The sequence below is a fragment of the Triturus cristatus genome, chromosome 1_1, assembly GCF_964204655.1.
Source record: "Triturus cristatus chromosome 1_1, aTriCri1.1, whole genome shotgun sequence".
In the NCBI taxonomy this organism is placed as follows: Eukaryota; Metazoa; Chordata; class Amphibia; order Caudata; family Salamandridae; genus Triturus; species Triturus cristatus.
In genome coordinates, this window is record NC_140579.1 from 990,285,274 (window position 1) to 990,302,403 (window position 17,130).

Below are 17,130 nucleotides of genomic sequence, written 5' to 3' on the forward strand. Positions count from 1 at the left end.
ATTGGGTTATTGGTTAAGAGAGTTGGAAGCCCCACTCAGCCAACCACCACAATTCTTGTCAGGGTAAACTACAAAAATCATTAAATTAACCTTTGCTTAACCCGCTGGTAGTTTAGCACAAAATCAGTCAGGCTTAATTTAGAGCAGGGCCACTAGAATAATGCAGCAGTGGAGTGCCAAATTATGCAGCAGAGTTCAGTAAATTATGTAGCAAGAAAAGATCAATTATGTGGCGTAATGTAGCACACCTTGTGATAGTATTACATCATTAGTTTGTCATTTTTACATGTATTAGCACTGTCTGGTCATCAGTGCACCTCATTTATACTAGTTGAACACCCAAATATAGCGATAAGCAATAGATAAGTTACCAGTCAACTTTTGCAAAGAGCCTTCCAAAGCACTTCTATGTGTGTTGCTGCATTTTTTGCAATTTGAACCATTTGAGTTAGAACCAATTTGGTTTTGTTTAAATCTGCACATTATGCAGCAGATGATAGATTATGTGTCAAATCTATAACTACACAAAAAACACAGCAGCGCATTATCGTATAATTCCAGTAGCCTTGACTTAGAGGCACTGTATAAAGTATTGTGCAGCACTCAAACAGTAATAATGTGAAAACACAATTCAAGAAAAATACCAAACCAGTTTAGAAAAATAGAGAAACTTTAATAAATAAAATGACACCACAGCTAATAAATCCAATCAGTGAAACCGGTGATATGAATTTATAAAGATTTTTGTGGCATCTTGCACCTAAAAGATCAAAGTGCCAACCTCCGTATCTGTTTGTGCAAGACTGGGGTCAAAGTCAAAAGTTAAAGAGGACTGGGATATAGCACAGGTACGATACAAGGGATGGATTTGTCTTTGCCTCGGCTTACCTTTGGACTTTGAAAAATATCTGAAGAGAAGTCCAGGAGAAGGCAGGGTTTAGCAGGTTAAGGCATTAAGCTTTGTCTGAGGTTTCGTCGTTGTCGCATGGGAACTGCTTGATGAAGTTTTGATGAAGCCGTTGACAATGGCGGGGAAAAACTTAGAGCGGGAGTAGCTGGATTTCCAGGCCAAGGATGTAGTCGATGATGGGGAGCCGATCGCCGTTGAGCCGGTGAAGATTTTTACATTCAAACTTGGACAACCTTTTGGGAGTCGAAAACATTCAGCCGGATGAAGCTGCAAGCTGTAGCCGAAAAGGGCTCTACAAGGCCGGATACCGAACCCAGAGGTCCAGATAAAAGGGATTTGCTGCTGCAGAGAAGAGCATAGCAAGAGCTACAGCAAAGCAAGGCCAAATGGAGATGCAATTTAGGCAGATAGGCTGGCAGGTAGGTCCTGTACTTCTGTCCTGTTCTGCAGGAAGTTATTTTAAGTCCCACCTTTTAGGGTTAGGCAAGGGTAGTACCCCCAACACCACGTCTAAGGGCCCAGGACCTGGGGGCACCACTTAGGGGGTTAGGACTCACTTCAGTCGGGTTCAAGGACTCAGGAGCTTGTTATGTCCCTGTAGTTCACACACGAGGCCAGCCAACTAGCCCTTGGAGCCATGTCTGGTGGTCCTGGTTTCAAGGAGATGCTCCAGTTATCCTTGAAGCAGCAAGGCAGTCCTTAAAGTAGCAGGGCAGTCCTCTGGTGGTCAGGCAGTCCCTCTAAAGTCATCCATATTTTCAGGAGTGTATTAGAGAGGTGTTCTATAGGTCCAATATTTATTCCTGGTGCCTGCCTTTGAACTGTTGTGATTTGCTATACTACCCCCACATGTGGTTCTGGAAAGTTGTTCCCTTTCTTGGCCAAGCTCCATGACGTCTCAGGTGCCAAAAGGCTGGTATTAGGGCCCTTTGTGTGTGCTGGAGACAGGCCCTGTGATGGGTAGGAGGGCATGGTGTCAGGTTACCAATGCACTCTTACCTGTAAGATCTTGCTTTCTTACCTGTAAGGTGCTTGACTATAGTTTTGCAGAGACACTATGAGCCAACCTCCCAGAACCCCTAGAATATAACCAGTATTCAGATTTTTTATGCTATGGCTGCAACATAGAAATCAGGGAGGAGGGCCGGACTCAGGCGCTGCTATTTACTGTTGTCGACCTGCATGGCAACAAGAAGTATTTTTAAGGACGTGCAATATAAGTACAGGTGTTAACTAACTCTAATTCTATACTTCCTATCAATTAGGTCAGGCTATCTGAACAATGCAATTGTCCTACCTGCGAACCTACAGGAATGGTCTTGGCGCCCTGCTTGTCGTCGTGTGATGGGTGATGTTCTTGCAGATAAAGTTTTGTATAGCTGTGTCCGTATTGAAGAAGAAGATGGTGTTCTTCTCTATTTTTAATGTGATAAAAGAAAAAAAAATATGAATTCTCCAATTCCTTTACACAAAAAGCATCACATGCTATTTTAGTTTTTGCCTTTAGTTCTTTTGTCAAATCACTTACTGATATGAAGTTGCCTTTTGAGTCCATCACACGATTCTGAATTAAAAAATAATAAGAGAATATGCACCAAAACATAACATTCTACTATTAAATCATTATACTAAAACAGGTTGTATTTCCGTAAATGTCCAAAACACCAATTGTACTTTTGAATTCTTGAGTCTTTTCTGTTTATCAAAAAAGGTTTCCAAAAATTGTCTTTGTTCTTATGCGCGTTAATTGTTCATGCTGTCTTGCGATGGGCGCCTTTTGTATTAAAGAATCAAAAAATTACTTAGGTTTTTTTTTCTTTCTTTTTTTCTCGTATTTATTTGTAGTTTTAACACATTACATGACGATGTATAGCAATACAATGTGCAGTGAGTCACAGTACAATCACAAAAAGTCTCTACAGCCAAGTACCCTACTTGTAACAAATGCTATATAGCCAGTCTTTTAACCATTCAGTACAATCCGAAATGCATACATAACACATAGAACTGTAGCATTATGCGTGGACAAGGAGGGCTTTACCAAGCATTCAAGACCCAGAGGCTGGTGGGCCTATCCTCTGGCAACAATGTTCAATATGTGTGTAGCTTCCAACACCGACAGTCTTAGTGAACTGAAATCGTCAATAAAGAAATACCCAATGAAACACCCCCCTGACAGCGTTTATGCAGTTGTATTCAGGGGAGGAGTTACGTCTGCGGAGTTTTGTAACAGTAAGTACCCCTGAAGCGGTTTCCATATATCTTTGGGCCTGGAGGTAGTTGGTACCGTCTCGGCATAGATAGTGGTCTGTTCTTGGCAATATGTTAGGTCTGTCAACCAGTCTTTGAATTTCGGGGCTCGGCCCCTTCCCCATCTACATGCCACTCTCAGTTTGGCTAGCAACAGTGATATAGCAAGAAATTTTCTATGAGCGCTAGTTATCTGTGCCGTGTATCCTAAAAGTGCCATCAAAGGGTCTCTGTCCATTTCTCTGCCAGTCATCTTTTCTAGTGCCACTAACACCTGTTCCCAGTATTCTTGTGTTTTCGTGCACTTCCACGCCAAGTGCAGGAACTCCGCTCCTGGTTGATGGCATCGCTCACACCTGTCAGTTGTAGCTAATTTAAATTTGTATTTCTTAAGTGGAGTATAGTAAAGGCGATGCAGGTATTTATAATGTATCACTCGCAGCCTGCAACTTGCTGAGATCTGTGCCGTTTGTAGACAACAATACTTCCACTGTTCATCAGTGAGTACCCGCCCGATATCCTCCCCCCCATTGCATTCGCGCAGGGCTATGAGCTCCTTCCCTGTTGGATCGTATGGAAGTGTATATGGCTGATACTAGATGTTTCCCATCTGTGGAGCTAAGCATATTGTGCAGCGGGACCAGACTTAAGGGTTCCCGTGGGAAGTCTGGAATAATTACACGCATTCCCTGTCGTAAGCGTACATAAAGGAATACATCTAATGGTGTATAGTGTATATCCTGTAGAAATTGCTCTAGTGTGCGAAACTTCCCGGCATTGAACAGATCTCCCCACGTGGAGACTTTTGCTCGCTGGCAGAGCTCCGAAAAACCCCTCTCCTGCAGCAAGGACAATTTAGGATGATATGTCAGCGGGAGACGAGGGGAGTAGAGGACAGGCGAGGCCAACAAAACCGATATCCTGTTCCACGCGTCTACCGTGCCTGTGATAGTAGTGGTTGGCATCGCACGTGAGCCCGTGTATCAAGCCACTTAGCGGTACCGGTTCCACCAGCCAGTCTTCCACAGCTATTTGTGGCATATATTTGGGAGGATGTATCCAATAGTAGGCGTAGTGCGCCTGTGCGCTGAGAAAATACAGTTCAAAATCAGGAATATCAAACCCCCCTGATCATATGGTCGTATTAGCATCAACCATTTAAGTTTTGGTTGTTTCCCTCCACAGAATAATCTGATCAATTCAAGGCACAATGTCTGAAAGAAATGCTGCCCGGGATGGTATGGAATATTGAGAAATAAATAGAGCAATTGCGGTAATTTAATCATCTTTATGAGGGACGCCCTCCCCGCTAACGAGAGCGGTAATGAGATCCAACGTGTAATGTTAGCTGTGAGTCGTGTGATAGCCGTACCATAATTTGCCCGTATTGTTTCTTCTTTGTCTCTGGTAATCTATATATCGAGATATCGCAGGTCACTATCGCACCAATCCAGTGGATAATCCAGCGGAAATCTAGGCACTGCTGGTGTAAGAGGGAAAACCTGCGACTTCCCCCAGTTGATATTAATGCCCGATAAGCTACCAAACCGAATAAACGAAATATAATAGGATTTATATTCTGCGCGGGGTCCCTGATGTACAGCGTCATATCGTCAGCATACAATGAGATTGGTATCTGACGCATGCAACAACGAAATGCCTTATCTTTGTGGATTTGGCGTAATCTGGAAGCCAAAGGTTCTACTGCTATGGCAAACAATAGGGGTGATAAGGGACACCCCCCCGGGTGCCTCTCGAGATTGGCATCGGCTGGGATAACTGCCCATTAATTAATATCTTGGCGGTAGGGTGATGATATAGTAATTTTATCCAGGACAGATATATATGTGGGAAGCCCATTCTCTGCAATACCCCAAACAAATAATCCCACTCCACGGAATCAAATGCTTTAGTGGCATCTAAAAATACTTCAGCAAGCGGGAACTCTGGGTCTACTGTTTGAATCAAGGAGAACAGGGTTCTAAGATTATGAGACGTATTTCTACCTGGGACAAACCCTGACTGGTCCGGCAGTATTAGCTTGTCCATTAGTAAAGCCAACCGATTAGCCAGTGTTTTTGCTAAGATTTTGGTGTCGCAGTTTAGCAATGACAATGGGCGGTATGAGTCACAGGACTCAGGTGGTTTGCCAGGTTTCAACAATGAAGTGACTATCGCTTCCCTCATCGAGGGGGGGGGGAGTATACCTACCTCCAGGGACTCTTCATATACCTCCTTTAACACTGGTGCCATTATGTCAATGTAGCTCTTATAAAATTCTGCCGGTAGGCCATCTGAGCCTGGGGCCTTCCCGTTCTGCAATTGCATGATGGCTTCCCTAATTTCATCAACCTCCAAGGGGTGCATTAAAAACTCTCTTTGTGCATCACTAAGCCATCCGAGTGCTATATCTCCCATGAAGTCATCTAATTCTGGAGTTACCTGCCTCTGGGATGTATAGAGGGTCCCGTAATGCGCGATGAACGTGTCTAGAATGGCCAATGTGTCTCGCTGCAGCATTTCCCCAGGTCCTTGTATCTCTAAGATGTATGCATTAAAACGTGGGTTCCTTGTTACCTCGGCCAGCGCCCTGCCCGGCCTCTCCCTCTCCCTAATAACTAATAGCTAACCAATACTTTCCTCTAAATTTTGTCTCTCTGAGCGCTGCGTCTTCATAGTCAGTTAATTTTTCCTGAAACTGTGTTTGCACTTGTCCAACTTCACCTGTCACCATCCGCCTCTCTAGCTCTAGTAGTTCTCATTCTAATTTGCGTAAAGTATTCTGTAAATCTTTCAACACCCCAAAACTTTTGAACATGCAAAATCCCCTGATCGTCACTTTGAAAGCTTCCCATATCACTTCGACGCTATCCACCGTCCCTTTATTCCTGACAAAGAAATCCCTAATCTCCTCACCCAACTCTGCCTGAAAGACCACATACAGCAACGCTGTGGGCTGCAATCTCCAGCTCGGCCTAGGTCTATCTTACCCCGGAGGAGTGAGCGACAACTTCACCGGACAATGGTCTGAAAACGTCTGAGCTAAATGTGATACACTACTTATGGAGGGCACCAATCCTTTAGACAGCAAACAATAATCTATCCTCGCCCATGTCCCTCTATGGAATGTATAGTGTGTGCCTTCCTGTCCCTGCGGATACGTGTACCTCCAACTGTCTATCAGCTCGCCCTCTTCAATGATCCCGCTCAGAGCCTCCTGTGCATTAGTGTAATGATGTGTAGCCATATTCGATCTGTCCCTGAGTGGGTTCAGAGCCACATTGAAATCCCCACCCCAAATGATATGTGTAGAGCCAACATTCAATATTTTGCCCCAGAGAATAGTGAAGAACTTAGGACTGTCCGTATTTGGTCCCTAACAATTTGCATTCGTAACCGACTCACCGCCTAGCCTCCCCTATGTGATGACAAACCGGCCCTGCGTATCCACCACCACCCCGCCATTTCAAAAGGAGTTTGTTTTTTAAACAAAATGGCAGTGCCACGAGCATATGAGGAGTATGATGAAAATAATCAACAGCCTGCCCATTTTTCTGGCGAAGGTGTTTGCCACTTTCGGATTTATATGTGTTTCCTGCAGTAAGACCACCTGTATTTGTTGCCGATCTAGCTAGGCTAGGACTTGTCTCCGCTTCCTTGGGTACCCTAGGCCCCTGACATTCCACGACAACACTTTCAGTTCGGTTCTATCCCCCGTGCCATTGCTTCTATGCGTTACCCTGTGACCAACGCTTTTAGTATACGTGTACATTGGCAATCCAGCATACAAAAAAATAATTTTTACCATTATGCAATCGCACTACTGCTTCACTGCGAATATTGAGTTCCCCCCCACTGAAACATGCCAGCCATAATTAACCCATCCCCCTCCCCCACACCCCTCTGCTCCCGTATCATAACATCAAAACCTGTGGCTTCCCACTGAGAACTTAAGCAGCAGTTCGGAAGAAACAAAAACATTAGAAAAAACAACCAGGGGGATCTCCCAATTGGGGGATACATCTGGGTGACTCACGAAAACCTCTTCTCAGTCTGAATGAGACAAAGCGTCATGCCTGTTCCTGGAAAGAGTTTGAGGGTGTCCGGCTGCAACGTAGTGTGGTATTCCTTACGGAGTGCTCTTCTTCACTCAGATATCCTCTCTCCCGTATTCTCTCTTTTATGACACGGTCGTACTGCAGTGACCATCACTCTTAACTATGGCTATCTACCATAAGGCGTATCGTAGCAGTGATGGTCTGCAAGCCGCGGCGTCAGTTAATTTATTGCCGGGGAAGGAGATCAGGGGGAGTCCTCCTGCGTTTCTGTATTCCGTCTTGTTTTGTGGAGTCGCTTCAGAAACTCTTTGACCTGTTGAGGCTTTGTGAAAAAAGTTTGGGTTCCCTGATGCGTGACGCGCAGACGAGCCGGGTATAATAAGGCATAGTCAATCTGGGCTTGCTTCAGCTTATGATTCACAGCCATAAACTTGTGGCGTTCTTCCTGCACATGCAGCGTGAAGTCTGGGTACATGGTGAATGATACTCCATCATAGGTCAGCTGTTGTTCTCACTGGCCACCCGCAATGCTGTATCCCTGTCCCTATAATTCAACAAGCGAGCAATTATGGGCCTAGGTGTGCTACCAGGGGGCGGCCGCGGACCAAGGGACCGATGAGCCCTTTCTACTATAAAATGGGGAGACAGGAGTTCAGACCCCACCACCGCCACCGGCAATTTCTCAATATAGTCTTCCATCTTACCCGTGTTTGTACTCTCTGGTATACCTAAAACGCAAATGTTATTCCGCCTACTGCACGCTTCAATGTCCTCGTTCTTAGCCGCTATGACTTTGAGCAGTTTATCTAGTTGCGCCGTCGTTTTTTGTACCTGAGCTGTGGTGTCCTCAGCCTCTGAAATGCGGTGCTCCGCTTCCTTGAGACGTGTTTCGTGTCCCTCTAACTTACTGGCTATCGCATCCATGCGAGTACACATCGTGTCCATTTTGTCCGCGATGGTCGCAAATCCTTGCCGCATTTCCAACAGAATTTAATTTAGGTCCACCCCCGATGGCAGCTGAGGATCCGACTGTGATGCGTCCGTCGCCACATCCTGTTCCGTCGAATGCTGTTTCGCGGACTACCTGCCTTCGAAGACCAATCCGGACTGGCGAGCATCCGTCTTCCCCATCCTGGCACTGCCACCCTTGACGTCTTATCACCTCTAATGTGGGCACTATGCCCCCCGATACGGAAGCAGGCGACGTGCAATACCACCTCCTCTCCTCCTTCACAATACTGCGTGTAGCTGTTGTCCACCGCTCCACGGTTGAGAAACACAGGCCCACATTCATACCACAGCCATGGACTGCGATTGTCCGTAGGGGGGCGGGGGGGTCCAGCAGTGATCCCAAGAATCCCCTAATCCACCGTATAGTGCCTTGTAACGCTGTCGCCGCTTAATCCGAGTCCCGCAAGATGCACTATATCATCCACCATCCAAGGAGCGGCTTCCGCCAGCAGGCCCACGGAGCTCTCCGCCCAGTGCTCGCTCTCACCAGTTGCGTCTATTTCCACTGCAGGCTCCTATAAGATTAGCAGGCCTGGTGACTATGGCACCCTGCACTTGGCTAAATCCCGTATTGTGCCGTGTTCTCCGTTCACCTGCTCCGAGTCCTGCCACAGAACCAGAAGCAGTCATCTGTGTCAGCACGTTTTCCTCACTGGCAGTGCCGGTAATCAACATCGGGCGCCAATAAAATACTGGATCAAGGCATATGCTGGGGGCCTGTTACTGCTCTCCTCGCACGTGGGCCGCAACGCTCCGCGAGATGCGTGGTATTCGGCACCGCACTCTTCCGATCAGCGCGCGTATGGCCTTTTCATGCAGACGGCATCCGAGATTCTGCCCCGAGCAGCCCGGCTCCACCGCTGCACGCCTCCGCTTCCCGGCTGTCAGCGCTGCCAATCGTGCCAGTGCCCCGACGTCTCCTCACCGCTTGGACCAGTCCTCAGGCACTTTCCAGCATGGAACGGCCCACTCGCTCTGCAGGAGCCTCGGCCTCGCGTACCGTGCCCTGCCCCTCAGCCGCTCTAGAAGTCACGGCCTGCGCCTCACGTACCTCCGTCACGCCTGATTTCCAGCACCGGTGAGCTCCCTTGTCTCCGATCACTGCACCACCGAGTGCCTGCTCAGGTACGGGACATATTTCCTGCATATATTAGTAGTTCTCCGCCTCAGGGACAGGATAAATAACGGATCCCAGTGCCGGACAGCGGGAGTGTCACAGAGTGGCGGCCATTCCGCTCGTGCGCCACCTAGCGCCCCAAAAATTACTTAGCTTTCTTTCTGTTTTCTGTTCTTACAGGAGTCCTGGATTTCCTGGAATCATGGAAGCCTCTGAAGTCGAACGCACCTGCAGGAGATGCTGTCCAAGGATACCGGGATAACTCAGGCAAGTAAAGATGTCATCACGACTGCAGATGGAAGGCTAAGCGCCTTCCAGAACTCAGGTGTGGCCTTTTATATCTGAGCCACACCCGAACCGCACCCTTGACGGCTGCTACGTTGTACGCGTTCAGAATAATGTTTTCTTTGGCTGTAATCCATACGCGCATGTAGCGCGAATCATTGTTCTGAGTCTTTTTGTCCTAGGAACGGTTTTCCAACAGTTTACTTTCAGCCATTCAGAGGTCCTTTACTACACGAAGCAAATACTTGGTATTTACACAATTCTGAGATCTCAAAGTAACATTTGGCAATTACATCTCTGATCATACGTATGAACAAGCATTGGTAAATCATCCAACATACTTTCAGAATAAACGAGTAAAATCACATTCACGTTTAGTTTTTAGAACACCTAGGCCTACATAACTTTGGAGTGCAGGATGCACGGGATAGGGGTGGGTTTCTATCGGGGAATAAGCAGATTTTAAGTCTGCACATATGAGGCAAATTATGCGTCAGGTATGGAATCATGACAGTACCCCCCTCGCATAATCCCCCCTAAGACTGCTGGTATAGGTTATGGTTTATCAGGGTATCGAAAATGAAAAGCCTTGACTAATCGTGGAGCATTTTGCAGATTAGCAAGTGGTTCCCATGAGCGTTCCTCGGGACCATAACCCTTCCAATCCACCAGATAGAACAGCTTACCCCGAATTCTTTTTGAATCAAGTACCTTTTTTACTTCGAATTCTGGAACTCCATTAACATCTATAACAGGGAGTGGCAAGTTAAGTCGTGTCTGTGGATAAAAAGGGTTTACTAGGGAATGTGGTTCCGTGAATTCTGAACCTGTGTTTTAAATGTCATGATTCTGTTATGATTTTGATAACAGCAAACCGTGAACAGTGAAGTTCAGCAAATACGAGTGTTTGCCATGTTACACCAATGGATTCACTGTCTATTTGAAGGTTTTGTTCTGAACCCTTGGGTTCCATTTTGTGCATGGCAGCCATTTTGTGGTTGCCCTTTACATATGCTCTGACTGTGGCTGAACAAGTATTTAGGACACATTCACCTTAGCTTGGGTTTGTGCTGACTCCTGCATGACCTGGTGAAAGCTGACTCTATTGCCTGAGGCCGACCTTGCTAAGCCAGTTCCTGCCCTTTAGCTGATCAAGATTAAGGATCAGAGCACAGGACATTGTAGATATTTATTACACACAAACATGCCTTATCCTATTCCTATCTGTTTCTGTTCCTGTTTTTATGGTCTATTTACGATGGGGAGGTGACCATTTTTATTATGGGTTTGTCCAGCTTGTCTAAAGAAGAATGTTGGTTTTGTCCGGTCTTTTTACCTTTGTCAAATGTAACCTTTATTAAACCCTGTAATTATAATGTTTTGCCCATATCCTGCTAAAACCCCAAAGGCTACTCACCTGTTGCCTCTCTAGCTTTTTCATTTGTTTAGGAATGTGACTGGTACAACTCCCTTGCATGCCTAGGGCATAATAAATGGTATAAAAGGTCTGAGCTAAGACCATTCTGGAGACTGCCTCATTCAGTTGCTAAGGCTTCTGTGTGACGTAGTCTCACTCATTTGAGTTTTAATAAAGATGTCTTTTCATATTTCAGCTTCTTTGCCAAGTTCTTTGTTATATTACCCTGAGAATTAAGATTTCAGTTCTTCAGGAAACATGGAATACCGGATGAAAACAATACCTGGATGGTAGTATCAATTTTACGCAAACAGGGCTAATTGCTTTTTCAACATCAAAAGGTCCAATAAAGCGTGGACAAAACTTTTTACAGCTCTTGATGTGTACATTTTTGGTAGACAACCATACCTTGTCTCCTATGGAATATGATGGTTGTATGGTGCGATGTCTATCAGTAAATCTTTTTTGGTTTTCTTTTGCTTGCGCCAAATGATATTGTGCCTGATGCTGAATGGATACTAGTTTATGGACATATTCATTTACAGATGGAATTGCTAAAAGAGAATTATCTGACCCAAAAGTGATTTTTGGATGAAAACCATCAGTACAAAAAAATGGGGACATCCCTAAAGAGGAATGGTCCATGTTGTTATAAGTGAATTCCATTGCCCATAATATTTCTGACCATTCTTTTTCACAAGTAGTAAACATGCAACGTAAATATTGCTCAATCGTTTGATTTGTGCGTTCCGTTATACCACCAGTTTGTGAATGGTAACTAGACGAGGTGCGTTCTTCCATCTTTAATGATTTTCCTAGATGTTGCCAGAAATGAGAGATGAATTGAGCACCTCTATCGGAAAGCACAACTGAGGGAATTCCGTGTAGTTTAAGTATTTCTTTCACAAAGATTTGAGACATTTCAAAGGCAGTGGGTAATTTTCGTAAAGGTATTAAATGAGCCATTTTTGTGAAATGATCTATGACAGTCAAGATGGTGGTGAAACCAGTCTGAATACGTGGCAATTCTACAATAAAATCGAGAGACACTGTATGCCATGGTTTTCGCGGTAATGGTAAAGGTCGTAATAACCCACTTGGAGCTTGATGAGTTGGTTTACTTTGTATGCAAGTGGTGCATGTTTCTACATATTGTTGAATATCTTTAAACATGGAAGGCCACCAAAACATTTGTTTAATTAACTGGTACATTTTAGTAACCCCTGGGTGTACAGCCGAAGGTGTGTCATGATGGGCTTGCATAATTCGATGCTGTAATTGAGATGTTGGTACAAAGTTTTTTCATTCATAATTAACAGATCATCCTTCCATTGTAATAAAGAATACATTTCTTGCCACTCATCTTTCTGTTTTGTCTTTATTTCTTTTTTAATGTCCATGATTACATCTGAGTCAATAATACCCACCTGAAAACATTGTGAAGGCAAAATTAACTGTGGTGGATTTTGCATTACACTTGAATCATCAGTCATTCCGATGCGTGATAAAGCATCTGCTTTGTTATCTTTTCCTGGCCTATAGGTTATGATAAAATTGTAATCATTAAAGAACAAAGTCCAATGTAAATGGCAGGCTGATAAGGCCTTGGCTGAACACAATGTTTGTAGTTTTTCGGTGATCTGTATAGATAGTAATGGGATGACAAGCACCTAACAAATGATGTGGCCATTCTTTAAAAACAGCTTTTATGGCTAATAATTCTCTATCTGAGATGGTGTAATTCTGCTCAGCAGGGGACAATTTTCTAGAATAGTATGCTATGGAATGCATCTGCCCAGTATTCTTGTGTCTCTGAGACAAGATGCCTCCTACGGCAAATTGCGAGGCATCTGCTTCAACTATGAATGGTTGAGATGGATCCAGATGCATAAGAATGGGAGCTGAAGCACATTTTTCTTTTAAGTCACGAAAGGCTTGCTCAGCTTCATTGTTCCATTCAAATTTCGTATTTTTTCTTAACAGCCGTGTAATTGGAGTGATAAGCTGTGAAAAATTAGGGATAAAGTGTCTATAAAAATTAGCAAAAACCAAAAAACTTTGGATTTGCTTTACAGAAGAAGGACTGGGCCAAGTACAAATAGCTTGAATCTTTTTTGGGTCCATTTCGATTCCAGATGGACTAATGATATAACCCAAAAAATCAACTTTGGTGACATGAAACATACTCTTTTCCAATTATACATATAATGAGTTCTTTAAAAGCTGCTGAAGAATGGCTCTTACTTGTTTTACATGTTTGTCTGTGGTTTTTGAATATATCAGAATATCATCAATATATACCACACAACATATATCCAGGAACTCTCTCAAAACTTCATTTAGAAAAAACTGGAATGCTGCCGGAGCATTGCAGAGTCCGAAGGGCATCACTTGATATTCATAAAGACCGAATTTAGTTCGGAAGGCGGTCTTCCATTCATCACCCTCACGGACTCGTACTAAATGATAAGCTCCGCGCAAATCCAATTTGGTATAAATGGTTGCATCTTTTATTTGGTCTAATAATGTTGGTATTAATAGTAAGGGATACCAGTTCTTTATTGTCACATTTTTGTTTGCACGGTAATCGATACACGTGCGTAATTCTCCCCCTTTCTTCGGTATGACAATAAGAAGCAAAGAAATCGGTGACTTGGAGTGTCTAATAAAACCGTTAGCAAGGTATTCCTCTAAATAGTTTCATAAATGCTTATATTCAGATTATGTCAAAGCATAGATTCTACTGCAAGGTAGAGTGGCGCCTGGGGTCAAATCAATACGGCAGTCATAATCCCTGTGTGGTGGTCGGGTGTTTGCCTTTCTTTTGTCAAAAACGTCTAGCAGATCATCATACTCTCGAGGAACTCCCTCCAGTACTAACACGTTCTTAGACTCCATGGGAAAATCATAGCCTTCAACTAAATGTTCTATTGTTTGGTGTTGTAGGCATTCTGAAATACAATGCTCTGATATAAACAACACAGTTTTTTTAGTCCAGTCAATAAGAGGGTTATGCAGAACTAACCAAGGGATTCCTAAAATTAAGCGAAATTGAGGGGCATCTATTATGTCAAAGAATATATGCTCACTATGTTTTGTGGAACATGTCATGATAAGAGTCTCTGTGTGATATTTTATAGGACCAGAGCTTAATTCTTTTCCATCTACCGCTCTTACTATTTCTGGAGTTTTCTTAGGAACAGATTTTAATCCCAACTCTTGCATTAATTGCGCATCGATGAAATTACCTGTGGCTCCTGAATCAATTAAAGCATCTATGGACCAAGATCTGGTTTTATCTTCAAGTGATTGTAACACTACTCGAATGCTAATATGACACAGAGGTACTGTTGGAGTAGTGGAGGCCAAGGTAGACTGTTTACTCGAGAAACCAACCTCGTCGTTTATCAAGCAGTCTAATTTTCCAACTGCTGTGAGATAGCTATTTCATTTGTCTTAGTCCTTGGTTTTGTAGGCCGGCTGGGACATTCTTTTACAAAATGTCCAGCCTTTCCACAGTATAGACATTGATTTAATTTTCTTCTTTTCTCTTTCTCTTCCTTGGTGAGAGGGCCTCTTATGGTCCCAATCTGCATAGGTTCTCCCAAATCTGTTTTGTTGACTGATTCAGATTTACTACTAAACCTTTTTTTAAATTGGAATACTCTATGATCGCGTCTTCCTTTCTCACCCCTGCGCTCAGCTAAATGATGATTTAATTTTACTACAAGATCTATAAAGTCTCCACAATCTGTTGGAGGGTCTAAGATTTGAGTGACCATGTCTTTCAAATCGTCCTTAAGACCGCGGTAAAATAAAGAAACACGTTTTTCTTCAGGCCAATTTGCCTCAATTACAAGCCTGTTAAATACTGAAATATAATGTAACAGATCAGAGGAACCTTGCTTAAGATTGAATAATTCATGATCTTCTGACTGCACGAAAACATGTTTAGCGAATAACTTTGTCATTGTATTTTCAAAACGCCTGAGGTTATAGAGGATTGGGTCATCCCGTTCTACAAGAGGCACTGACCATACAGCCGCATCCCCACCTAGATACGATAGGATAAAAGCTATCTTGGATGAATCATCGGGAAACGCCGTTTTTTTGGCTACAAAGTGAAGATGGCATTGGTTCAAAAATATCATGAATTTGCTATTATCCCCATAAAATCTCTCGGGGGTGCCCACTACTCTGGAATGTTTGTATATGAGGTTGAAAACTGGGTGGTTTTAATATTGGTTTTGACGCAGAGGGAAAGCTCCAAGGCTGTGTCCTAGTTGCCTCAGATGCTGACATATTAGCTTGCAAAGCTGAAATATCTTTACGTAATTCTGCATTCTCAACTTTGATATCTGCCAAAAGAATGGCGATATGCTGCAACGAAATCTGTGGTGATTGGTCCATAGCGTCTGGGCAAAATTTATTTACCGTGGGCTTAGCCTTCTGTCAGGTTACCAATGCACTCTTACCTGCAAGATCTTGCTTTCTTACCTGTAAGGTGCTTGACTATAGTTTCGCAGAGATGCTATGAGCCAACCTCTCAGAACCCCTAGAATATAACCAGTATTCAGATTTTTTTATACTATGGCTACAACATAGAAATCAAGGAGGAGGGCCAGACTCAGGCGCTGCTATTTTCCTGTTGTCGACCTGCAAGGCAACAAGAAGTATTTTTAAGGAAATGCAATATAAGTACAGGTGTTAACTAACTCTAATTCTATACGTCCTATCCTTAAGTCAGGCTATCTGAACAATTCAATTGTCCTACCTGCGAACCTACAGGAATGGTCTTGGCGCCCTGGTTGTCGTCGTGTGATGGGTGATGTGCTTGCAGATGAAGTTTTGTATAGCTGTGTCCGTATTGAAGAAGAAGATGGTGTTCTTCTCTATTTTTAATGTGATAAAAGAAAAAAAATATGAATTCTCCAATTCCTTTACACAAAAAGCATCACATGTTATTTTAGTTTTTGCCTTTAGTTCTTTTTTCAAATCACTTACTTATTTGAAGTTGCCTTTTGAGTCCATCACACGATTCTGAATTAAAAAATAATAAGAGAATATGCACCAAAACATAACATTCTACTATTAAATCATTATACTAAAACAGGTTGTATTTCCGTAAATGTCCAAAACACCAATTGTGCTTTTGAATTCTTGAGTCTTTTCTGTTTATCAAAAACGGTTTCCAAAAATTGTCTCTGTTCTTATGGGCGCTAATTGTTCATGCCGTCTTGCGATGGGCGCCTTTTGTATTAAAGAATCAAAAAATTACTTAGCTTTCTTTCTGTTTTCTGTTCTTACAGGTGTCATGGATTTCCTGGAATCATGGAAGCCTCTGAAGTCGAACGCACCTGCAGGAGATGCTGTCCAAGGATACCGGGATAACTCAGGCAAGTAAAGATGTCATCACGACTGCAGACGGAAGGCTAAGCGCCTTCCAGAACTCGGGTGTGGCCTTTTATATCTGAGCCACACCCGAACTGCACCCTTGACGGCTGCTACGTTGTACACGTTCAGACGCGAGACAACGTGCAGCCTGAATAATGTTTTCTTTGGCTGCAATCCATACGCGCATGTAGCGCGAATAATTGTTCTGAGTCTTTTTGTCCTAGGAACGGTTTTCCAACAGTTTCCTTTCAGCCGTTCAGAGGTCCTTTACTACACGAAGCAAATGCTTGGTATTTACACAATTATGAGATCTCAAAGTAACATTTGGCAATTACATCTCTGATCATACGTATGACCAAGCATTGGTAAATCATACAACATACTTTCAGAATAAACGAGTAAAATCACATTCACGTTTAGTTTTTAGAACACCTAGGCCTACATAACTTTGGAGTGCAGGATGCATGGGATATGGGTGGGTTTCTATCGGGGAATAAGCAGATTTTAAGTCTGCACATATGAGGCAAATTATGCGTCAGGTATGGTATCATGACACATGGAACAGATACGTCCCCAGCCATCTGGCAGGATGGCCTTATTGCTCATATCTAATCCCCTTTTTTGTCACTGTCTGGGAGGAATACACAAAGTCCAACTGTAGATCCATTCACAGTAATGTGACATAGGC

General features: G+C 43.5%; 1 protein-coding gene across 1 annotated transcript in view; it reads left to right on the forward strand.

The window, feature by feature from the left end:
• The window catches only part of LOC146871420 (uncharacterized), a 944,195-nt gene that overhangs the window by 671,618 nt on the left and 255,447 nt on the right, over window positions 1-17,130 (forward strand). Inside the window, exon 5 of the mRNA XM_085651067.1 lies at window positions 16,358-16,444. Within this exon, the coding sequence (XP_085507193.1) occupies window positions 16,358-16,393 (36 nt within the window). The 3' untranslated portion in view covers window positions 16,394-16,444. The remainder of the gene's footprint in view (window positions 1-16,357; window positions 16,445-17,130) is intronic.